The 24,115-nt window shown below is 27.1% G+C and overlaps 5 protein-coding genes across 5 annotated transcripts; 2 read left to right on the forward strand and 3 right to left on the reverse strand.

The window, feature by feature from the left end:
* Nucleotides 1-3,111: 3,111 nt before the first annotated feature.
* LOC122501634 (dnaJ homolog subfamily A member 2-like) lies at nt 3,112-6,771 on the reverse strand. Its single transcript, XM_043611249.1, has 7 exons — nt 6,566-6,771; nt 5,944-6,163; nt 4,480-4,579; nt 4,339-4,419; nt 4,013-4,266; nt 3,581-3,924; nt 3,112-3,496 (listed from the first exon to the last, which is right to left on the reverse strand). The coding sequence occupies exons 1-7, from the start codon at nt 6,626-6,628 to the stop codon at nt 3,320-3,322; spliced, it is 1,239 nt and encodes a 412-aa protein (XP_043467184.1). The 5' UTR covers nt 6,629-6,771; the 3' UTR covers nt 3,112-3,319.
* Nucleotides 6,772-7,123: 352 nt separating this feature from the next.
* On the forward strand, nt 7,124-12,459 carry LOC122501635 (alpha-soluble NSF attachment protein). Its single transcript, XM_043611250.1, has 5 exons — nt 7,124-7,352; nt 8,099-8,295; nt 10,233-10,498; nt 10,603-10,776; nt 10,855-12,459. The coding sequence occupies exons 1-5, from the start codon at nt 7,264-7,266 to the stop codon at nt 11,002-11,004; spliced, it is 876 nt and encodes a 291-aa protein (XP_043467185.1). The 5' UTR covers nt 7,124-7,263; the 3' UTR covers nt 11,005-12,459.
* Nucleotides 12,460-12,623: 164 nt separating this feature from the next.
* On the forward strand, nt 12,624-17,196 carry LOC122501637 (UDP-N-acetylhexosamine pyrophosphorylase). Its single transcript, XM_043611251.1, has 3 exons — nt 12,624-13,875; nt 15,888-16,284; nt 16,361-17,196. Exons 1-3 carry the CDS (start codon nt 13,394-13,396, stop codon nt 16,907-16,909), a joined length of 1,428 nt encoding a protein of 475 aa, XP_043467186.1. The 5' UTR covers nt 12,624-13,393; the 3' UTR covers nt 16,910-17,196.
* Nucleotides 17,197-17,724: 528 nt separating this feature from the next.
* Nucleotides 17,725-20,503, reverse strand: LOC122501638 (NF-kappa-B-repressing factor). Its single transcript, XM_043611252.1, has 6 exons — nt 20,166-20,503; nt 19,893-20,026; nt 19,525-19,783; nt 18,413-18,712; nt 18,034-18,207; nt 17,725-17,953 (listed from the first exon to the last, which is right to left on the reverse strand). The coding sequence occupies exons 1-6, from the start codon at nt 20,333-20,335 to the stop codon at nt 17,776-17,778; spliced, it is 1,215 nt and encodes a 404-aa protein (XP_043467187.1). The 5' UTR covers nt 20,336-20,503; the 3' UTR covers nt 17,725-17,775.
* Nucleotides 20,504-21,022: 519 nt separating this feature from the next.
* On the reverse strand, nt 21,023-23,971 carry LOC122501640 (isocitrate dehydrogenase [NADP] cytoplasmic). The gene is made up of 3 exons (XM_043611256.1): nt 23,526-23,971; nt 21,738-22,447; nt 21,023-21,638 (listed from the first exon to the last, which is right to left on the reverse strand). The coding sequence occupies exons 1-3, from the start codon at nt 23,727-23,729 to the stop codon at nt 21,137-21,139; spliced, it is 1,416 nt and encodes a 471-aa protein (XP_043467191.1). The 5' UTR covers nt 23,730-23,971; the 3' UTR covers nt 21,023-21,136.
* Nucleotides 23,972-24,115: the final 144 nt, after the last annotated feature.

Here is a 24,115-nt window from a genome sequence, read left to right on the forward strand (position 1 = left end):
ATATCCAAAATTAGAACTTCAAAAATAAAATTCACGCGATCGTAAAACCGCTTTGCACACTATTTTAAAACTTAAAAAAAAACACTTTCTTCTTGCAGCGATGTAGATGTACATACTACCTGCGATAGTCACTTTTATGTAATCATCGCGCAGGAAGGGCTGCCAACTCGCTGGAATGTAAGACTAATTTTTTCAATAGGCTCTACTTTAACAATAAGAAATAAAAAAATTGCAAGATGTTTTTAGTAATTTTAAAAAACTTGGATGACAAGAAAAATAAATTGAGATGTTCTTTTAATTTTTTTTTGAAAATTTAGAAAATTTATTTTTTCACGTGTTTGAAAAGAAGAAATATTTGTTTTTTAGTATAATTAAATATAAATAACTTTGAGTTTTAGAATTATTGTTAAATGTGCACTTGAATAATTTTTTCTCTTTGGACCATATGTTAAAAGATATTTTTCTAAAAATAAAACCAGGTAAATATAATTTTTCTTTTATTTTCCATGTAATAAGTGTTATCTTATTCATTAGTTAGTAATTATAATGTTACTTATTTTCTCTGCCATATTAAAGAAATTATTTTAGTAAATCGATACGAAGACTCCGCCGCGCAAGACATGTTGTTGGTACTTGAATATCATTCTTGCTTACAATTGCAAAAGTATAAAAAATAAATTGTTTAAAACAATTATAAACGTAAACATTAATTTTTAATTAATTTAATTAGTTACTATTATCCTTATAAATATAATTAGTATTTTGTATACTCGTCTGCATGACAAGTTGCCTGCTACAGGGATCGGTACCTTTAAATCGTGTATTTACCAATAATAAAAAAAAGCTTATAATTTATATTTTTAAAGAAGCATATGAAGAGTACTAGAAATTATTTTTTTTAAAACAAGAAATAAAATGAAAAATTATCCTGTTTCATGATAACGCATGAACTAAAACTTTTTTAATATAAACAAATTGAATTCTTTTTTTCAAAATTGTAATTAGCTCTAATAAATTCTTTTACACATCAGTTATTCCTCGTCAACTGTATGCACTCCAGTCAAAAAAGACTAGACAGCTTCTCTGCCTCTTTCTGATAACGATAAACCACAATGAACACGTTAAAATAAATTAAAGATAAAATCCGACCGTGTGACAATGCCTCCGAAGATCCTGTTATCCTCTACACACGCAGATGATTTCCGTTTTTGTAATCACATGATTTCCGGTACTTCAGATTAGTTCGAGAAACGTCACGAAAAATTCAAGAAACCAATAAACAAATGTGAAGCAAACAAACCTTCTGCAGTTGATGACGAATATTTCGCGATACAATATGAGTCGCCCTCCAGCTTCGAGACTAGCGAGAACGAAAACGAAAACACACGAAGTTTCCCGAACAAGACTATTCATTTTGATTCTGGCATTTTAATTATTTTTTATTAACAAAAGCAAGAGGAAATGTTTAATAAATAATTATGAACAATTTTAAATATTATTTACTTTATTATTTAAACGAAAAAATTCCACAATTTACTCAAATTATTAACTATATTCTTCATTTGCAGTAATAAATTATTGATGAACCTCTGGACCTTTGAGCTGCTCTTAAGATCTTTTATGTCAAGACGTCAAGAATGACATTAATACCTGACTTTTCTGAATTTTTACACTAAATTACGATTCATTATTGATTAAATATAAATTTAATTGATTTTTGAAAATTGAAGAAGACACAAAAGCAGAAACTACACTAAAAAATTTATTACCAAATTAAAATATTTTTTATTTACTTTATTTGTAAAGTGTAATTTTAAACAAAAAACAAATATGTATTGAATATAATAAAAATAAAATATTTTGAAAAAAGATATGGACAATAATTGACTACCATAGAAATTTTAAACAATAATCATATTTATTCCAACAGTATACATAATCAATAGATAATTTTTTTCAATACACTAAATTATAATGGAAATAATTTTAATAAAGGTGTTCGGCTTTTTTTTAATTTTCTTGTAACTTTACAACTTTTAATGGAGGTTCCAAAAATACCTCCGTCTAAAGCAGTCTAAAGTGACTGAACTAATTTAATTCTGTCTATAACGCCACTATTTCTAATTACGAAAATTGTAAAATTACATGTTCAGTTTCGCTTCTAACATGCACTTTCCTTGGATTATATAAAATCAATTTTTTTTTTTTTTGGAGTAAAGTAGAAAACGATAAAATTTTTCTAAATAAAATTTTATTACTTGTTCTTATATATTCTAAAATTGTAATCTAATTTTTTTCTATAATATATACATTACAAATATTTGTCAGTAAAAACAAAAATTCGTCTTACGATATTATTTCCTAAAGTACAAAGTAATAATACACTTCTCCAACGTTACGCAATGAGCTATTAATTTAAGACCCTACTAATGAAAAATAATTAGTATTCATATTTATAAATATTAAATTATTATTATTATTATATATATTATATACTATAATTATAATAATAATATATAATATATATTTTAAATATGAAAATACACTAGTATTTATATTATATTTGACCACTTATCACGATGCAGTAGTTTCAGTTTCTAATTTTTCATTGAGATCTCCATTTAAATTAAAAGACGAGCTTCTGTAAAATCCAATTTTTAAAGCGATTACATGACATTTATAAATTAAATATTTTTTTAGTACACTCTAAATCAAACCTGTTGAAATTTCACTGATTTAAATTTAGACTGTATAGTTTCAATTTGAAAATGGTTAAATAAAAACTAATATGCCAATTTGATATTTCAAAATGAACCTACTACTATTTTAGTTTAAAGGTAAAATATAATATTTAAATAACTTCGGTACTTCATAATTAAAAGTATATAAATTACATAACATTAAGTACTTAATATGTAGAAAAAAAAATTCTTAAAATTGTAATGAGTTAAATTACGTTATCAAACTTGATTTTGTTTTTTGTAAAATTATAAAAGTTATTAACCAAAAAGAACTTACAGTCGCAACTAAATTATTTTTAAAAGGAATCTGGTTAAAGAAAAGTAGAAGTGGTAATAATTTACAATGTTCTTGAAAAGCATAGAAAGAAAATCTAAAAAAAGAATATTTTATTGGAATTAAAGTATCATTTTTTATGGTATTTCGACTAAATTAGTTTTTTGAACACCTGGAAAATTTTGAAGCTCAAAATTGATGAGCTTATAATATTTCGGTATGCATAGCACACGAATATTATTTTTTTCTTTTACTTACGAATGTTTTTTTTCAAAGGTCTAAAGTTAGGAAAGAATAAATAATTTTATTGATGTGCACACTGCATTTCTGGACCTTCATCGTCATCAGAAGCGTAAGCTTCACTGGCACGAGGCACGTGAGATTCTGTTTTGTAGTTTGGATCAAAATTCTCAAGTTCAACTTCCTCGGCGTCTTGAGGAATAATTATCGGTGCTTTGGGTGGGAACATCGATAGTAAAGTCTGTATATTAAAGAATAAAATGAATAATTAATTGAGAAATATACTGAATGAAAGAAACGATTGAATAAAAAATGAATTACATACCTGTATAACTTTTTCATTTGTGAAGTTATCCTCAGGAAATGTAATATCGAATTTGACGTATAAGTTTCCTTTTTTAAAGGGTTTTCTGTAGACTGGCATTCCCTCTCCCGATACTCCCTTCACATCGTCAGGTTTAATAACACAACCAGGTGGATGTGTGATAATCAAATCTCTTCCATCTAAATGTCGAACGACAATATTCAATCCGCAAAGGGCTTCTGCTAAACCGATAGTTTTTGTCAAATAGAGATTATCTCCAGATCTATGGAACACATCATGAACTTTTTGTTCTAAAATAACAACTAAATCTCCCGTTTGAGGACCAGGGTATTGTTCATTTTCACCTAAAAGAATATATTTTTGTTCACTCAGTTTCTTTTACTTGAATGTTTCGAATTTTCTTCGGACTTGAAAAATTTTAAAAACCATTACCTTTTAACAAAATTCTTTGTGTGTCTTTCATTCCTTTGTCAACGTTAACATCCAAATTCCTAAGATGATATAAAACTTTTTTTCCTTTACAAATCGTGCAAACAAACTTCTCATTCGTCATTTCACCTTTTCCATCACAAAGATTACATTGGGCTTTTCCTTGCACGGTTATACCCTGAGCAATCTCATAGAAAGTCCATTTTTTTCCACTACCAGCACAACCTCTGCAAGCTGTTCTCTCAGAACATCCAACTCTACGAATTGAAAAAAAGGTTTATAAAAATTCTACTTTCTGCTGTTCTCGTACATTAAATATCTATACTCACCCATTGCATCCATTACAAATTAGATTACTGCCTACCGAAATGTTTTTTACATTTCCATTATACAAGTCTTCTAAGGTAACTCTGGAAGAAAAAAGTCATATTAATTCCTGTCTTATACTTATATTATATTTAAATTCATACTTTAGAATGTAGAATTCCTCTCTTCCACATTGAGGTCTACTTCTGACTCCTAGTCCTCCAAAACCACAAAATCCACCGAATCCACCAAAGCCCATAGGTTCTAAAAAGAAATTATTTTTTAACACCAAAAATCACATTGAAATTAAAAAAAGATAAATACTCTTTCAGGGTGGTCACAAGTTTCAGTTTATCAATTTTCCTAACATTTCCCTGACAATTTACTGACATTAAAATTATTTTCCCTGACAAAATTTTTTTACAGAAAAATTTAATAAATTTAATAATTTCTAAAAATTACAATTATAACCCTTCCTGAATTCAATTATTTTCTACAATTTTCAACTAATCTTCATCTCTCCATAGTTTTTTCTTAAGTTATTAAGGTATAATATTTTCAAAGATAATTGTTTTTCAATAAATATTGAAAAAGTTCCCAAACAATTAAAATTTGGTAATATCATTGAAAAATATAAATAGAAATGATCCAATTTTTGAAGAATTTTAATTATAAACAGGACCGTGATTTCTCAAAAATTTTAATAAATCCAAAAAGTAAATTTTCATAAATTTTTATTTACATTGTTCGAAGATAATTGAATCTTAAAAAATTATTAGAAAACAATTCTAGTAATTAGTTTTTAAAAATATTTTAATGTAATTTTTCAAAAATAATTGAATTTCTTAAAAGGATTTTTGTATAATTTCAAAAAACTAATTAATTTTTTGATGAATTTTAATTAAAAATTTTGAACATGATTGTTTTCTCCAAAATGTTAAAAATAATTCTAAAATGTTATTAATTTTTGTACCTATGTATTTGAATTTTTGAAAATATGTAATTGAAAATACTGAAAATATTGAATTTTAAAAAATTAGAAGCTTATTTTCATTCATTTTTATTTTTAAATTTACATCTTTAAAGATTTTCCGTTACAATTTTTGATAACTCAATTTTTTTTAAATTTGTAATGAAAATTCTTCAAAAGTTGATTTTCAAAAATTGGGACAAAATACTTGAAAAAATTAATTATTTTCAATTAAATTGTACAAAATTTCAATTATTCAAAAAGATTTTTATTATAGATATATTTGAAAAATTTAGATATCTTAAAAAATGATTCAAAAACAATTTTTGAAAGATTTGTTTATAGTTATTTTTCGCATTATAAAAATCAAAATAAGTTGCACTTTTTTACAAAAATTGTTGTATTTTGTTGCAATGTTTGGAAAAAAGTCGAAAAAGTCGCAATTTTTTAAAGTAAGTCGAAAAAAGTCTCAATTTTCTTAATTTCCCTGACAAAAGTTTTTTTTCATGATATTTCCCTGATTTTAATAACAAAAAATTATTTTGTTTCCCTGACTTTACTGTCATGTGTCTTTGCAAAAAAATGGTTATTTTTACAATTCTTAAAAATGACTAATAGCAATTTTTATTTTCCAATACATTATTTACAATTTACATACCTGCAAATGACGCAAAAGGCGACTCAAATAAATCTGACATAAAACCACCATAATTTATCTGATCTGAACTTTCTTGAACTCCTTCCAATCCATATCTATCATAAAGTGGACGTTTTTTTGGATCAGACAAAGTTTCATAAGCAAATGAAATTTCCTTGAATATGTCTGCTGCACCAGGCTGCTGTCCAGCGTGTAAATCTTTTGAGAGTTTTAAGTAAGACTGCAAAGAAAAAATCCACCATTACTGACATGTTCCTTAATCTTGTAATGAATTTTTAGTTCGTATTGCAAACAAACATATTAAATTAATGATTTATTCCTCTAAAAAAAATATGATTAAAATATTTATTTGTGCATGAATTTTTTAAGCCACAAATAGATGAAGGTTAAGGTTAATCCCGAATAATTCATGAATGAAACATGCATTGTATACATTATTTCACAATTCCCAAGTTACTCAATATTGGCTCTTTTATATGATTTATTATAAAAGGTAATTGACAAATTCAAAAGTAGTGTGATAAATAAATTCAGAGGAAAAGTAAAGAAATTTTAATAAAGTTGTTAGAAATACAAAGTTTTAAAAAAATGTATACACTTTTAAATATTATTGACGTTTTACCTGTTCGATTTCATGATAACTTGCATTTCTTGGCACACCGAGAACATTGTATAACTCTGACATATTGTGTTAATTTCAATTATTTAAAATAAACGTAAAAAAGAAATTTTTTAAAGGTGATTAAGATTTGTTGGTTTTGGTTAGTGGGGTTAGTGGCCTGTTGTCCCCTTGGTATTCTTCCCAGCTAGACTTGCTGTGACCTCCTCCTGCAGGAATTATCATGGTAACTTATAAGAGCAAGAGAGTCAATAAATTCGAATTCGATTTCACTGACTCTCTTGCTCTTGTACGTTACTATGACAACAAGCTGTGAGAGTACCATTAGGTAAAATAGACTTGACGTTAAGGTGCTATCACAGCTCTGCAAGTTGTCTATATGCGGGCAGAAGGGGCGAGGAAAGCGAAAAGAAAATTTCCCTTTTTCGCTCTTTCCCCTTGCCCCGTCTTCCCGAAAGTTGCAGTCTGCAAAGTTGTGAATGTGATTCTGCTTTGCTTCAAGTTTTCTAAACATGTGGATGCACCCTAATTCTATCAAAAAAAATATTGTGCAACCTGCTGCAAAGACTACCTTGATTATTTAACTCTATGGTTTACCGAATGTATTGGATTTCCTTTCTTCTCACAAGTAGAAACAATAAAACAAGATTGAAGTAAATTGCTGGTGTTTCTTATTTCTGTGAAAATTCAAGTGCCTCATAATGGCAGACAACGAACAGAAAGCAATGCAGTTGATGGCAGAGGCAGAAAAAAAACTATCCTCGAAAGGTTTCTTTGGTTCCCTTTTTGGGTGAGTTGATATTATATCGATTTGCGCGACTTTGCCTGACCGACTTAAATATAATTGCAGAACAATATTTATAAAGCACATGGATCTAGATACAATAAATTAATTATTTGCATTAAACGTTAAAGTATCTAGAAATTTTTAAATACTTGCAACGTCATTAACTATCAAGATGGTTGCTTATTTGACTCACAAACATAATAGTCACTGAACTCGCAAGAATTGATGATGAACGTATATAAAATATGTAGATGCAATGATTGATTGTCATTGAGATTATATGTACACATAAATATAACACTTGCAATAAAATAATGATGAGAGTTAAAAGAGTTAATTTAATTACGTATTACACTATTTATGATTAGATGTAACTTTTGACACCTATTACTTAATTCATATGTTAAGAACTATTTTTTATTGATCACAAAACTTTGCTTTCTGCTTTACATTTTGAAGCATTATCACCAATTTACTTGAAACTTGACGTAATGTTATAATTATTAATTAATCGAAAATCAACTCTTTAGGCAAAATTAATTGAATTTATAAGATACAATTATTGCTTAATTTGTTTAAATAATTAGGGACAAACAATTTTTTGTGCATTCAACTCAGGAAATAAGTTGCAAATTAATTATGTAAATTACAAGTAAAATGGTGAAGGTGGTCCGAAGTGTAGAAAATATCTCCCTTACTCGCACTAGTAAACACTTTCAAAAGAATTTAATCAATAAAATTACTATTAGAGGGTCTTCAAAAGTGGAAGAAGCGGTAGAATGTTATCAACGAGCAGCTAATATGTTTAAAATGGCAAAGAAATGGGGATCTGCAGGAAATGCATTTTGCGATGCTGCAAATTTGCACGCTAAATCGGGAAGTCGACATGACGCAGCTACAAATTTCGTTGACGCTGCTAATTGCTACAAAAAATCTGATCCAAATGGTACAATAATTACTTTAAGATATTCTAATCTTGATTTCAGGGCTCGAACCAGTTAAAGTATTTAAAAATACGGAATTTACCGACCCAAAATGAAAAATTACGGACCAATGACAAAAATATAATCAGTCCGAGTCAAATAAGAGAACATTTTACTTAAAAACTATAAATTCAATTTTTGATAACTATAAAACATGAAGATATCGATCACTCCGAGTCTTCGACTCTGAGCAATCGACATCTTCATGTTTTATAATAATAATTAAAGATGACCCAGTGATAAAATCATTATTTTATATTATAAGAATATTATTACTGTAATTCCTTCAAAATTATTTTCATCATTTCAATTCAATTATTATTTCCAAGAATTTGTAACTAGAATTCTTCTAAATCAATTATTTTTTAATAATTTTCGAAAAAGTTCTTTGACAATTTTCTAATTCATTTTGTTTACAATATTCAATTTTACGAAATTTTAATTATTCGTAAATTCTCCAGTTAAATCCTATATTAGAAAATAAAAATTTCAAATAATATAGAAAAAAATTCAATTAAACTTTTTTAAAAAAATTAATATCAAAATTCAATTATTTCTAAAAATTAACGCCATATTGCTTTTTATATTTTTTATTTATTAACTAAAATTTTAATTAATTCATTTTTAAATAAATTTTTATTAGAAAATTCTACTAGAATTCATTTATTTAAATACAACAATATAATTGAATTTCTGTAATAATTTGTAATTTCTCCAAAATTAAATTTTTTTTAGTATTTCAACACTTAATTAATTTTTTTAGTGTTTTTAACTAAAATTTTTCTATAAATCCATTATTTTTAATAAGTTTTGAAAAAGTTCTTTGAAAATTTTTAAATTCATTTTTTAACAATTTAATTTTACTTGCAATTATTGGGAAATTCTTCAATTAAATATATATTAGAAAATAAAAATTTCAAAAAAATAATTTCAAGTAAAATTGAAACAAAATTTTTCAAAAATATTAATTCTTCTACAAAATTGTTAGTTAAAAGTGTGAGAAATTAAAATTTTCAAAGACTTTAATATAAAACCTTTTCAAAATTCAATTATTTCTAAACATTCACACTATAATGCTTTCTCATAAAGATAAGATGATAAAATTCTCATAAAGAATTTTATCAACAAATTTTTAAATAATTGAATTGTTTTGACTAATTTTAATAAAAGTTTTGAGAATAATTACACTTTTCGAGGAATTCCATTAAAATTGTATTAAAAATCAGCATTGAGTTTTATTATTTATAAAAGTAATTGAATTCCCAAAATGAATTTTATTTATAAAAATAATTGAATTCCTGTAAAAATTTTATTATTTATGAAAATAATTGAATTATTTAGGAGAAATATATAAAAAAATTTGTAAATAATTGAATGCCTGTGAAATATTTATTATTATATGGAAATAATTAAATGTTTGCGTTGAATTTTATTAAAATTTTTTTAAAATAATTGAATTCTTTTGGAAAACTTGATTAAAATAGCAAATATTAAAAATCATTGAATTGAGGAAATTTTTTGAAAATAATCGAAATTTTGTCCAAGAATAAGAATTTTATTAAAATTTGTGAAAATAATTGAATTTTGAAGATGAATTTTATTATTTCTAAAAATAATTTAAATTTTGACGAGAATTTTTTAAACATTTTTTAACATAATTGAATTTTTGTGAAGAATTTTATTACTTTTGAAAATAATTGAATTTCTACAATCATTTGTAATCTCTCTAAAATTCTTCAAATTATATCGTACAATTTACGAACTTTTTGATCTTTTTCTTTTAAATTGCGGACTTTACGGACCTTTTTTCAAAAAATCGGCACTTTTACGGACTTAGTTCGAGCCCTGTGATTTGTTTTTTCGAAATCTCTTCCTAATCTTCATAATATTAAATTTTCAGAGGCAGTGAATTGTCTTTTAAAGGCCATTGAGATTTATTTAGAAATGGGACGTTTTACGATGGCTGCAAAGCACCATCAAAGTATAGCTGAAATGTACGAAAGTGAAGCAGTGGATTTAGAACGGGCTGTGCATCATTATGAGCAAGCAGCTGATTATTTCCGTGGAGAAGAAAGTAATTCTTCAGCAAACAAGTGTCTTCTAAAAGTCGCTCAATATGCCGCCCAACTTGAAAACTATGAGAAGGCTATCCAAATTTATGAACAGGTATATTACGAAATAGTTTTATGTTTTATGAAATAGTTTTACTATTGAAAAATATTTGTTTCAAAATATTTGAATGAATAAACATATTTGTTGTTTTATTACAGGTTGCATCATCGTCTTTGGAAAGTTCGTTACTGAAATATAGCGCGAAAGAATATTTCTTTAGAGCTGCTTTATGTCATCTCTGTGTTGACGTTCTCAATGCTCAACACGCTATAGAACGTTATGAACAACAATATCCCGCGTTCCAAGATTCCAGGGAGTATAAACTTATCAAAGTAATTAACTTTTTTCCGGTCAATAAGAACTTTGTTTCACCCCGACGTTGCGTTTTTCTAAATTTTCTTTCTTTTCAGACGCTTATAGAACACTTAGAAGAACAAAATGTGGACGGTTTCACAGAAGCTGTAAAAGAATATGACTCGATCTCTCGTTTGGATCAATGGTATACAACCGTTTTGTTACGTGTGAAGAAACAAGTCAACGACAACCCCGATTTACGCTGATTATTTTCATTTTCTTTGAGGTACATTCCAGTATCACTTTTCTTCCTCTGATCCCATGTGTACTCTTAAAACTCCATTTCGCTTGTAACAAACATAAAATGTTAACTTCAACACACACACAATTCTCCTCATTTGGTCTTAGTCTGTGCATTGAGATCAGTCATTCATTCTAGAAGAAAAAGAAGAAGAAGAAGAAGAAGAATCAGTCGCATAATATTTCTATGATCATTGACAATTCGTTCAACTAGTAATCGCATATACATCATAGTTCATAAATAATCAGTGGTAAATAAAATATAGTTAAACGTCAAGTACTATAATATCATTAATAATGCCCAAGGTTAATTTAGAAGCGTGTAATTAGCTAGGATATAAAGTAGTCCTTTACATATTTATTGCTATTGTTAAAACTTTACGGTGTGTGTAATCAAACCAATTTTCAATTCGGCTTCTAAAATATTATGTCAACATAAAAATAATTTATTGTAAGTCATGTTATTGATATTTTTCGTACAAGTAATTAAGTAAATAATGCACGTTGATAATTCACAATTTCTAGAATCGTAATAAACACTCATATGAGTTATCATAGATCAGTCGAGTGATTGAAAGTGATTTCAAATCATTTTTATTCAAAAAATTATTAGTATCTATTTATAATTGCTATCAACTGTTAAATTAGGAATTTGGTTAAATTATTGTAATTATGTTATGTTTGTGTGATATTTTGCGTTTACATATTTTATGTAATTTACGTATTTTAAACAGTTGTTACTCATGTTCAAGTTGATTAAAAGTTTAAATTATTAACCATTACCTCAATTTTGAAGAAAATTTTCATACTTTTGATTTTAAAATCAAAGTATGTAATTTATAATGCTTTCTTTTAAAGAATTGTACTAGTAACATTTTTTTTCTGTACAGTAGAGGTAAATTAATATTTAACTAAATCATTTAAAATATAAACTAAAATTATTACTGTAAGATAATTTTAAATTTAAAAATAATGGTGTTAAAAAAAATCTGCAAGAGATGCACATGCAGCTGAGACCAAAATAAATACATAAAACAGAGATAAAAAGAGATCAGTTGTGCATTCTGATAATGAGAAGTTTATCTTCTTCAATTAATAACATGATGAAGAGTGATTAAAGAGTGTTCTTTAACATCTTTATGAAAATTGATTATCTTTACTCTTGTTATAGTTGAACATGAGTTTATTGTTTATATATCTTTGTTGTTATAATTTTAAGTGTATTTAATTTTTTATAGTGAATTATTTACATTATATCTGCTTTTTATTTTTAATTATTTGGCGAATAACGAATAACTTTAATCGTCATTAATTTTGTCACTTTGCGTAATTTCATTTTTATATTATTTATCTTGGATTTATAATAAACGTAATTTATTATATTAAATTTTGGTTTTTAAATAAAGCAGAATATATTTTTATTTGACATCGTTTTATTTTCAAAAACATTTCTTAAGACACGAAGGATAAAAATATTTAAAGGGGGTAAAAATGAGGTAAGTTATAAAGATTTTAATAATTAGGGGAAATTATTTAAAAAGAATAATGAATCTTTGTATAAAATAATAAAATAATTCTAATGTTGAAAACTAATAATATTGTTCAAAGGATAAAAATGAGTTTAAAAAAAAATAAAAATAAAAAATGTAATTTCAGCAAATACCTAGTGAATTAAATATTTGAACTTTGAAATATGTCTAAACTATTTGAAATTACCCGGCATTGTTCTGACATTTCATCGCACGCACATCACACCCTCATGTTGTATATAGAGTACACATATGGATGTATACCAATATTATCAAAGTGTAATAATGTACGAAAATGTCATATTGGAGCAATAAAGTACTGCAGTTGTTTAATTCTTCCTTTAAATAAATCCTGTAAGATATCAAAGTAAATATAAGAAAATTCAACGAGAATGGAGTTTTTCACGCCGTGATCTCTAATCGTTAAATCCAGCGACTTTTAAGCCTCTATATGCCTCGCCGATAAGAATATAACCTCACTTTGAAGGTGATTTAAAAAAAAAGAATAAAATTAATACTGAATTTAATAAAAATATGGAGGGGGCCAGAGAAACGGTGATTGTAAAAGAAAAAGAAAATGAGAAACCAGTTTTGCTTAGAAATGTGAAAGTGATTGTAAAGGTGAGAGGGGACCACTACTATCCTTTCAGTGGAAATGTCAACGTGTCTTGGTCAAACCATCACAATCAGTAATATCAGCATTCTCGTCGGTTACTGCGAATCGTGAAGATTCCTTCGACTTTGCGGAAATTGATATAGATAAATTCAGATAACAATCAATACAGATATAACTTTTATTCTGTGATTCAAACATTAATTTTATATCATGGAAGTGAACTGTTTAAAAGAAAAACTTGAGAAATTTAATCAAGTGCATTTACTCCGGTTTTGGGATAAAATTTCCGATCAGGAGAAATCCACGCTTTTTAAGGATATTTTAGAATTGGACCTTCAGGAGGTCACGTCTTATTTTGCAAAATCTTTAATTTCCATTAAGGCGAATCGAGAGAGTTTAGATTCTAAAATACAACCAATTCCGGAAAATATTTTCGAATCTATTTATTCGTCGACAGAAGAAAAATTAGAACAATACGAATTGACAGGATTGAAGGAAATTTCCGAAGGGCGAGTCGCTATACTTTTATTAGCTGGAGGTCAAGGTACTCGACTTGGTGTCAACTATCCCAAGGGAATGTACGATGTTGGACTTCCCTCACACAGCACTTTATTTCGTTTGCAAGCCTTGAGAATCCGAAAACTGCAAGAACTAGCAGAAGAAAAGTTCAAAAAACATGGTCAAATTACATGGTACGCGAAAATTATTATTTACAATTTATTCACCGTTTGTCTCGTCTTTTTATTCCAATAGAAAATTTTATTCCCAAGTTCCTTTAAATGTCAAGATCAAATCAAAATAAATGATGTCAATTTTTATTATCAAAATGAAAAATTTATCAGAGTCTATTTCATATGAATATAAATAAAATTCTGGTTATAAAATGATTATTAATTATGAAAACATATGGAAATTTACGATCGAGCCAGAATAAGACGAAAATCATTGTATATAACTTTAACTTTCTCTTATATTTCATAACATTCTAAAATAATTTTAAATTTTATTAAATGTGATGGTAACATAAAAACTTGTTTGTCTTATCAATTTTATTAAGCTTTGTTTCTATTATCATTGACTTGAAGTGGGTTTATATATTTTTTAATACAAAAAAAAGCACTTTATTAATAGCTTCATTTCTAAATTAAATATGAGAACAGGGTTGTTACAAAAAAATTATTTTCTATTTCCCTGATTTCCAGACAAAATTTTGACTTTCTCCCTGACTCTAAAGAATAAAATATTTTATAATTAATAATAATAAATAGATAAAATAAATTTTATAATAAATTTCAATATTCTGAATCACTCTCAAAATGATTAGATACTAAAAAAAAGGTTCTATAACATTTATTTATGAATTTCTCTAATTGTAAAATTATTATTCGAATCTAACAAAATATTAAATTATTTACAAAAATTTTAATAAAATCCTTCACAAGAATTCAATTATTTTTCTAAATAATATAATTTTTCACATCAATTCAATTATTTTAAGAAAATGTACCTAATAAAATTCGTTGTAAGAATTCAATTATTATCATAAATAATAAAATTCTTCCTATAGGATTTAAATTATTTTGAATACAATTTTAAATGAATTTCTTGAAAAATGTAATTATTTTCAAACATTTTCTGCAAGAATTCAATTACATTTCACAAATAATGAAATTCTTCGCTGAAATTATAATATTTCCAAAATCTACTATTTTAATAAAATTTCTCAAAAGAATTTATAATTATTTTTAAAAAATGTAATAAAATTTGTTGCAAGAATTAAATTATTTATAGATTTTTGTAAAAGTTCCTAGAGAATTTTCCAATCCATTTACATACAATTTAATTTTACGAAATTTTGATTATTCGGAAATTCTTCAATTAAATATTTAGAAAATAAAAAATTTAAAGAATTTAAAAAAAAATTCAATTAAACTTTTTCAAAATACAATTATTTCTGAAAATTCAAGCTATAATGCTTTTAATATTCAATTATTATCTGAATTCTACGAGAATTCAATTATTTAAATACAAGAATGAAAAAATTATTGAACAAATGAATGTTTCTCCAAATTGAATTCTCATAAAGAATTTTATCAACAAATTTTTAAATAATCAAATTTTTTCGATTATTTAATAAAATTTTCAAGAATGATTACATTTTTCGAGGAATTCGATAAAAATTGTATTAAAAATAATAATTGAAATTCTATGATGAATTTTATTAATCATGAAAATAATTGAATCTTTGTAAAAAATATTATTCTTTATGAAAAATAATAAAATTATTGCGAAAAAATTTATAAAAAATTTGTAAATAGTTGAATTCTTGTGAAATTTTTATTAATTATGGAAATAATTGAATTTTGTAGAAGAATTTTATTATTTTTAATAATAACCAATTTATAACCCGTTAAACTTGTAATAAATAAATAAATAAATAAATAAATTTTTCAAGATAATTGAAATTTTGATGAGAATTTTCTAAAATTTTTGAACATAATTGAATTTCCGCAAACATTTGTAACTTCTCTAAAATTCAATTTTGCAAATAAAATTTTTTCCAGTACTTTGATAAAAATCCCTGACGTTTCCCTGATTTCCTTGACTTTTCTCTGTATTGCCTGACCTGTGGCAACCCTGGAAAACATCTGTCTCGAAAAATTGTAATATACTTAATACCCAGAAAATTATGCCATAATTTCAGGTACATAATGACCAGTGAAGCAACTCACGAAACAACTTTGGTATATTTCGAGAAAAACGATTATTTCGGTTTAAAGAAGGAAAACATAAGAGCCTTTAAACAAGAAATGTTACCCTGTTTCACTTTCGATGGTAAAATAATTCTTGATGAAAAATATCACATATCGAAAGCTCCGGATGGAAATGGGGGACTTTATCGAGCTCTAAAAATGCAAGGAATATTGGAAAACATGACTAAGCGCGGTATAAATAGTGTGCATGTGTTTTCGGTCGACAATATCCTTGTAAAAGTGGCTGATCCAGTCTTTCTCGGATTTTGTTTATCGAGATCTGCCGATTGTGGAGTCAAAGTGGTACCAAAACGCTCGCCAAACGAAGCAGTGGGAGTTGTTTGTCAGGTAGTTGAAATACAATAAAAAATATGAGAAAAAAATAAAGAACGAGAAGAATTAAAGATAATTTTTTAATTCACAGGTTGAAGGACAATATCGAGTTGTTGAATACAGTGAAATTACATCAACAACGGCTGAGTTGAGGAACAATGACGGGGAATTAGTATTTAACGCGGGCAATATTTGTAATCATTATTTCACTCTAGATTTCCTTTGTGCCGTTGGAAATGAACACGAAGGAGAACTTGATCTTCATGTTGCAAAGAAGAAAATTCCCTACGTTAATGAGAAAGGAATAAAAGTTATTCCCACTTCTCCAAATGGAATCAAGGTTGAAAAATTTGTCTTTGATGTTTTCAAGTTTGCCAAAAATTTCGCGGTTTGGGAAACAATTCGCGAATGTGAATTCAGTGCGTTAAAAAATCCAGATGTCGCTGGATTTGACTGTCCATCGACAGTTCGCAAAGACTTGATGTCATTGCAGAAAAAATGGCTTATAAATGCTGGCGCACTTTCTGTTAATGGTGACGTTGAAATCTCTCCTCTTTTATCTTATGCAGGTGAAAATTTAGAAAAAATGTCGAAAGGAAAACATATTCATGGGCCAGTTGTTCTTTCGTCACACTTGTGAATATTTTAATGCATGAAAAAGAACTCGAAAATTTTTATTACAAAATTAAATAGAATTTTTTACTACCAATACGGTATTAAAGATATTATCTGATTTCTAAATGCTTGTTATGTTAAACTATTTTTTTTTCTGTTTTTTATTAAGAATAGCTTCATTATTTGTGAAGACAATAAAGTATATATTATGTAGGTATCTATTCGGAACTAGAAGCTCTTGTGCCTTGAGCGATATTTATATCAGTGTACAAGATTAAAACATTCCAAGAACTGAATAGTCTATAGATGTAATTAGATTGTGATCATTTAAAAAATTTCCATTCCCCAGAATATTGTTAAATTTATTTTTGTGAGTATTGATTTAATTTCTAATTACTCGTTCATTTAATGTATTTAAAGAAAAATCATAAAAGTTTTAGTCATCATTGGTTAAACTTTTATAACTGAAGCATAAAAAAATGTAATAATATAAACGAAAAAGTTTACAAGAAATATGTATAACAAATTTATATCTTAGAGCTTTCGAATTGAGTTAAAACATTAAAACATTGTTTCATGTAGCTGTACAAGATTAGAATTAATTAGGTTTACGATTATTGTATTATTTTAATATTTTAAATATATGTTGATTTAAATAGTCAATTTAATTGATTCGAATAATCAATAAAAAAAAAATGATTTACGGCAAATGTTTTTAATGAATCATAACTGATATTTATTAGCTTAATTATAGTTTTATTTTATGCAAATTATATGTAATAAAAATTGTAAAAATTATGTACAATCTTACATTTTGGAATCTTTTATATTAGCATAATAAAAATTTTAATAACTTTTATTTTAAAATTAAAATAAACTAAGAAAAGAAAATTAATTGAACACGTACATATCATCCGTAGGACTTATAAGCTCATATTTATCCGTTGAACCACCGATTTCTTGCAATTCTCCCACCAGTTCCTTTGGATCTATTTTCCTAGAAATGACTAAAGTTCTTTGTGTTTTTGGTCCGTGACTCTGTGACTTTAATCCCATTTGCTTCGCAACTCTAAAGTAATTAAAGTTAGTTAAATATTATTTCTATAGTTTAATATTTATGTGTAATATTTTGAATTAAATATTACTTACTGATGAACAATGGCTCGTTCTTCATTAGTAAAATCAGATGACAATACTAAATCTTCTCTCATGTCACCTTTCATATAATCACGTAGTACTTCATAACATTTTTTCTTGAGGACTTTTAAATTAGAACTATCTGGATGCAAACCCAAACCACTTTTACTCAGTTGCTGTTTCACTCTGCATTCAAAAGTTTTGTTTACTTTTTTTAAATGTTAAAAATTTAATTTTTTAGTAGTAATTGTATGCAGGGCTCGAGCCAGTGAAAGTATTTAAAAATACGGACTTTACGGATCTTTTTTAAAAAAAACGGACTTTTACGGACTTGAAGCAATTTTACGGACCTAGTTCGAGCCCTGTGTTATGTAATAAAATTGAAACTTACGTGACAGGTTCCTTAATTCCTTGTTCCTTTTTTCCAAGTCCGCCTCCCGACCATCCCATTAATTTCATTAATTTTTGTCCTATATTATCCTCAGTTAATTCTGAAGAAGTATTCCCTTCTGCACCTCTCAGTTCGTTACTTGTTACTGATTCCTTTTTCACTGCCTTCTTTACTTTTATAGTGTAATAATACTTCATTAAAACTTGCAAACCAGAAGATGCAGCTTCTTTCTTTGCCAACTTTTGATTTTGGCCTGAACCTTCTGACAGCTTTTTCGAATTTACATACATAGTGCATTTGCTGGAATAAATTTTTATAAATAAATAACAATTTTCTTTTAATTTTTTTAAGGCACTTTTCCTATGTGACGGTTTGAAAAAATCGATTTTTTTTTGCATGTTTCGAAAGTACAATATCGTAGAAATATCGTGTAAAAGTTTTAGACAGATATTTGAAAAACTAACAAAGTTACAGCGCGTAGAATTAAACAGTGCACGGGCGCGAGCTATAGCACCAAAACTTTAAACGCGTTTTTCTCAAAACCACATTTTTCTAACTGGTGCCAAGGATTACTCAAAATCTATTTAACCGATCGGTCTGCAATTTGGAGGCATTATTCTACACATAAGTGGCTATCGTGTGAACCTCGATCATGATTTTACATAAACATTTTCCTATTTTTTTTAAACAATTACTTACAAAAAACAAGCGATTTTTGAAATTTTTTTATTTAACAGTCCGCCATTTTGTTATTTATTAAGATAAATTGTTTATTGAGGTTCACACGATAACAGTAAGCCTACTGAGTAAAACTACGTTTGATTTTTTTATTTCAGACAATACTGAAGAAAGTTATCGTTGCGACCGTTAACCCGTGCATTTTCAAAGGAGTCACCTTTGACTCATAAAAATAATTATTAAATGATTTGAAAAATCACTAAAAAATTTTTTTTGTATATTTTTAGAAACCAATATTATAACATGTAAAATAAGTTATAAAATTATATTTTATTTTCTGTGAAAAAAAATTCCTGAAAAAAGCCTGAAATTTCGGCCGTCACATAGGAAAAGTGCCTTGAATAAATAATTTTGGAAATGGAAATGAATCAAACCTTATTTCTGTATTATTTTTGTCAAATTTGATATCTAAAGTTCCTCCTCGTGCAGTGACTGCTCTGGATATGATACTTTGTGGTGCATCGTCTGGATATTCAAATAAAACAAGGTTTCCAAAGGGAGGTGTAATATTACTTTTACGATCATCAAATTTTGCTCGTTTGCAAGGGACTTGGTCACCATCATCTTGTTCCGGTTTGGGAGAATTATGTTCCGTCTTACTGCTAATTTGTACGTGATCATTAGGTCTTTGTCCTGAAAATTTTTATAGTAAATAAAAAATAAATATGGCTTAGTAAAAATAAATGATTTTTACTTCTTTCGAAGGCATTTAAAGTTGTAAACTCACAATTTTTCAAAGTACCTTTAGCTTTGGAACTAGCGGCGTCCGAAGCTTTGACAAAGGTTCTCTGAAGTTTCGTTTTTTGTTTCTCTCTGTAGTCTTCTGCGACATCGAGCGATAATTCTGATATCAGATCCATTGTTTCTTGTGGATAGCTAGTTGTAAAAATTGTTATCACTTATCAAACTGCCTTATATTTTAAGGTTAGGGTACACAGAATTTAAAGTACACGTTAGTAAACAAGGTAAACAAATGAAATAAATTCCTGTTAAGTAGGCCAAAGATAAAACTTACCGGCATCCTAAAAATTCTACATTTGTAAAAACTTGAGCTAAACAAACTAATTCATCCTCAGGAAATCTGTCTTTATGAGCGAGAAGGAATTTTCGTCTTAACTCCCAGTGTTCTTCGCATTCATGCTCTTGTTTATGTTGTTCCACATCCCAGTCTTCTTTAGAACTCATTTTAAAAAAGTATTTATTATTTTATTTATGGTAAACTTAAATATTAGAGAATTTGCAGAAAAACAAAATGAAAAGGAGATAAAGATGCAGTAGGAAACATGTGTATCACAAATTCACAACGAACACAACTGTTTTTTCAACGCGAACAAAATGCACTGTCAGAATTCAGAAAGATGCGCAATGCATAAACTAAAAATTATTGAGATGAAATCATGAGTCTATCTTTCTTGCACTCATAAATTTTTGTTTTTGGCTCACATGTGATTGCATCTTTAGGGTCGAACGACATAAAGAGACTATTGTGGACATAGCCTAAAAGAGATATGAACATAAAGAGTCCATTGTGAACAAAGATTAATCTTTTATATTTGAAAAATTGAAAAATTTCTAATCATTTTAAATTAAAAGAAATAACCGAAACCAAACCAAAAGTTAAAAGAACGTTGAGTATATATTAAAGGTATACTGTTTAACAATTAAAATATTCAATTGAAAAATAATGATAATCAATAAAACAAAAATACATAAAATTAAAAGAGTTTTAAAATATATTTATAAAATATAAGGACAAATTTTATACAAAAGCTCCATTATCACTTGTGTATTTTAAAAATTTACTAAATTTCGAACATAAAGTCTCTAATTTTATAATTTTGTTTTCTTTAGTAAATTCTAATAATTAAAAAATATACGTATTTCTCTTTTTATAGTCAGTATTATTACAATTATACGAAAAGTTATTGCGTCCATAAAAAATTATCAATATTTAGACTGTATTGATGAAGTTGGAATGTTATGAAGTCATGCTTTGAGGCTTTTCTTCAAATTTTCTGCCAATTTGTCCATAAATTCAAAAGTTTCCAAATAATCAGATCTCTTAACTCCATTCATTCCCTTGATACAAATTGCAAGATCTTTCGTCATACTGCCAGATTCGATTGTGTCGACGCAAACCTTCTCCAAAGTTTCGGCAAAATGCTTCAATTTATCATTGTTATCGAGTTTTGCTCTATGGAGCAAACCTCTCGTCCAAGCAAAGATTGAAGCAATTGGATTTGTGGAAGTTTCCTTTCCTTGTTGATGCTGACGATAGTGACGAGTCACCGTTCCATGAGCAGCTTCAGCCTCCACCGTGCGACCATCGGGACAGACCAAAACTGAGGTCATGAGACCCAAAGATCCATAACCTTGAGCTACAGAGTCTGATTGAACATCTCCGTCGTAATTTTTACAGGCCCAGACAAATCCACCGTTTGATTTCATTGCGTAAGCCACCATGTCGTCAATTAATCGATGTTCGTACCTTGAAATAATAACAAAAAGTTCAATCAAAAGTTTCAATTATAAAAAAAGGAAAACAATTGTTAAAAATTGTTCTTTCAAAAATAATTAAGTATCTTACCAGATATTCTCAGCTTCGTATTTTGATTTGTAGTTTTTATCATAAATTTCCTGGAAAATGTCCTTGAATCTACCATCGTACTTTTTGAGAATAGTGTTCTTTGTAGAAAGATAGAGAGGATACTTTCTCGCTAAAGCGTACTCTAAGGAACTGCGAGCAAAGTCTCTAATACTCTCGTCAGTATTGTACATGGCTTGAGCAATACCCGACGACTTGAAATCGTAAACAAGGTGTTCGATTTTTTGTCCATTCTCACCAGTCCAGGTAATTTGCAATTTTCCCGGACCAGGTACGAGAAAATCGGTCGCCTTGTACTGATCTCCATGAGCGTGCCTTCCAATAATAATCGGATCATTCCAACCAGTGACTAGTCTGGGAATATTTTTGCAAATAATTGCCTCACGGAATACGGTACCACCGAGAATATTTCTGATCGTTCCATTTGGACTCTTCCACATTTGCTTAAGTTTGAATTCTACAACTCTGTTTTCGTCAGGTGTTATGGTGGCACACTTGATACCGACGTTGTATTTTTTTATTGCATCGGCGCATTCTACGGTCACCTTATCGTCAGTTTTATCACGATGTTCTATTCCTAAGTCGTACGTATGAAGTTCGATGTCCAAGTAAGGAAGGATTAATTTCTCCTTAATGGAGTCCCAAATAATTCTGGTCATCTCATCTCCCAAAATATCAACAACGGGACCAGCCTAAAAATAAAAAAAAATTAATTACAATTTAATTTTATATACATACGTAGATAAATATTTTTCTGTAATATTCTAGTTTCTATATTTACTGTATTCTAAACAGAGGTCATAACAAAAAATATTTACTGTTAGTTAACCTTGAATGACTGAGGGAATGGAATAGAAGAAATTAAGTATATTGAATTTAAATATTTTTCAATAAATTTTTAAATTTTATTATTATAATAATAATCATAAGCTTATCATGAATGAAACTAAATTTTTATTTGGCAACCTTAATCACATCATTATGCGGTTTGTGATAAGATAGAAATTGTCACGATATGCAATTTTTTTCTTAGGCAATAGCTGATTAACTACTTCAATGTGTATACGAAAAACAATTTTTATTTAATAAAATAACTTTTTCCATTAAGTTACAAATTAAAAAACAATAATTATATCTAGTTATTAGATTGACATCACTTAAATATTCATAAAAGATAAATATTATTTTATACCTTGTATTTAAGAAATAAATTACTTTAACTTAATTCAAATAAACTGCATTAATAAATTTCTTTCGTAGTTTAAACATTTCTTTAAACTCTCATAAATTTAAAAACAATTGAAAGAAATTAACATTAAACAAAAAATTTGTATATTTTAAACCTTTTAAACATTTTATAGGTAGAACTAGGTATATAAATTGAATTAAAAAATTTTAATTTCCTGAAAATCAATTGCCTATAAATTGCATTTATTAACATAGAAAATATTATAAATTACATAAATATAAAAAAAATTTAAACTTGAACTTTGAACTTAATTATTTTTTCTTCTGTGTTATGCGAAAGTTCAACTAATTTAGAATATAAAGATTAGATTAGAAAAAGTAAATTAAAATTTATGAAAATTAATTAGTGTTACTAATTATTCCGAAAAAGAAATAATTGAATTCAATAAATAAATTAATTAAAAGTTACCGGTAATTCTTTCAGAAATAAATTTTTTTTTCCTTAAAAATTGATTAGACTTTATTAGCAATAAATTTATATGTTTTGCAAATATTTGTTTTTATAACATTTATAATGCTCACCTTTATTTTTGCCATTGCAGTAGAAGTACTAAAATTTCTAACAAATGAATATTCTTGTGATGGAAAATATGAATTATAATTGTTGACGGGCGGCTGAAAACTTGTCTGCGTTGCTAAAGTGACAGTGCTATTAACAAATTGTAGAAGAGGTGCACTTCTCGACAAACCCGTATTCACTCGAAAAAAAAGGTGGGGCACAGACATGTCAGTGGTTGGCAACTTCAGACAACGTGTACTTTACGGTGTACTTTCACCTCCAACACAAATGCAACTACAACTACAACAGTTCTTCTTCGATCAATCTTGACTTTTCTAACCTCTCTTCCGCTCTTTTTAGGTCATTGACTTAAATAACAATAATATGTACAACAAAATAAAAAAATTTCAACAAAAATTTTTAATAGTTATATTTTTAGAACAACAAATAGATTGAGTTTATCAAATTTTATTAGAGATAAAGTATTGTGTCAAGAATCTGTGAATAAAAAATTAATTAAAAAAGAAACGATGAATATCATTTAGATTTAGCTATATATAACATGATTTGATTTAACCTTGGAATTTGTACTTTTTATAAGAATCGTGTACAA

Source organism: Leptopilina heterotoma, unplaced genomic scaffold (genome assembly GCF_015476425.1).
Source record: "Leptopilina heterotoma isolate Lh14 unplaced genomic scaffold, ASM1547642v1 Lhet_212, whole genome shotgun sequence".
In the NCBI taxonomy this organism is placed as follows: Eukaryota; Metazoa; Arthropoda; class Insecta; order Hymenoptera; family Figitidae; genus Leptopilina; species Leptopilina heterotoma.

What these genes read in the sequence shown, in the direction of transcription:
- LOC122501635 (XM_043611250.1), top strand. Translation starts at nt 7,264, where the DNA reads ATGGCAGACAACGAACAGAAAGCAATGCAGTTGATGGCAGAGGCAGAA. An exon ending in TTCTTTGGTTCCCTTTTTGG is followed by an intron (nt 7,353 to 8,098) that starts GTGAGTTGATAT and finishes AATTACTATTAG; the next exon opens with AGGGTCTTCAAAAGTGGAAG. An exon ending in CAAAAAATCTGATCCAAATG is followed by an intron (nt 8,296 to 10,232) that starts GTACAATAATTA and finishes TTAAATTTTCAG; the next exon opens with AGGCAGTGAATTGTCTTTTA.
- LOC122501638 (XM_043611252.1), bottom strand. Translation starts at nt 20,335, where the DNA reads ATGAGTTCTAAAGAAGACTGGGATGTGGAACAACATAAACAAGAGCAT. An exon ending in CGCTAGTTCCAAAGCTAAAG is followed by an intron (nt 19,784 to 19,892) that starts GTACTTTGAAAA and finishes AAAAATTTTCAG; the next exon opens with GACAAAGACCTAATGATCAC. An exon ending in GAACGAGCCATTGTTCATCA is followed by an intron (nt 17,954 to 18,033) that starts GTAAGTAATATT and finishes TAATTACTTTAG; the next exon opens with AGTTGCGAAGCAAATGGGAT.
- LOC122501634 (XM_043611249.1), bottom strand. Translation starts at nt 6,628, where the DNA reads ATGTCAGAGTTATACAATGTTCTCGGTGTGCCAAGAAATGCAAGTTAT. An exon ending in ATTTGTAATGGATGCAATGG is followed by an intron (nt 4,267 to 4,338) that starts GTGAGTATAGAT and finishes TTCAATTCGTAG; the next exon opens with AGTTGGATGTTCTGAGAGAA. An exon ending in CAAATGAAAAAGTTATACAG is followed by an intron (nt 3,497 to 3,580) that starts GTATGTAATTCA and finishes TTTAATATACAG; the next exon opens with ACTTTACTATCGATGTTCCC.
- LOC122501640 (XM_043611256.1), bottom strand. Translation starts at nt 23,729, where the DNA reads ATGTCTGTGCCCCACCTTTTTTTTCGAGTGAATACGGGTTTGTCGAGA. An exon ending in CTGCAATGGCAAAAATAAAG is followed by an intron (nt 22,448 to 23,525) that starts GTGAGCATTATA and finishes TTTTATTTTTAG; the next exon opens with GCTGGTCCCGTTGTTGATAT. An exon ending in TACGAAGCTGAGAATATCTG is followed by an intron (nt 21,639 to 21,737) that starts GTAAGATACTTA and finishes TATTATTTCAAG; the next exon opens with GTACGAACATCGATTAATTG.
- LOC122501637 (XM_043611251.1), top strand. Translation starts at nt 13,394, where the DNA reads ATGGAAGTGAACTGTTTAAAAGAAAAACTTGAGAAATTTAATCAAGTG. An exon ending in AAACATGGTCAAATTACATG is followed by an intron (nt 13,876 to 15,887) that starts GTACGCGAAAAT and finishes CCATAATTTCAG; the next exon opens with GTACATAATGACCAGTGAAG. An exon ending in CAGTGGGAGTTGTTTGTCAG is followed by an intron (nt 16,285 to 16,360) that starts GTAGTTGAAATA and finishes TTTAATTCACAG; the next exon opens with GTTGAAGGACAATATCGAGT.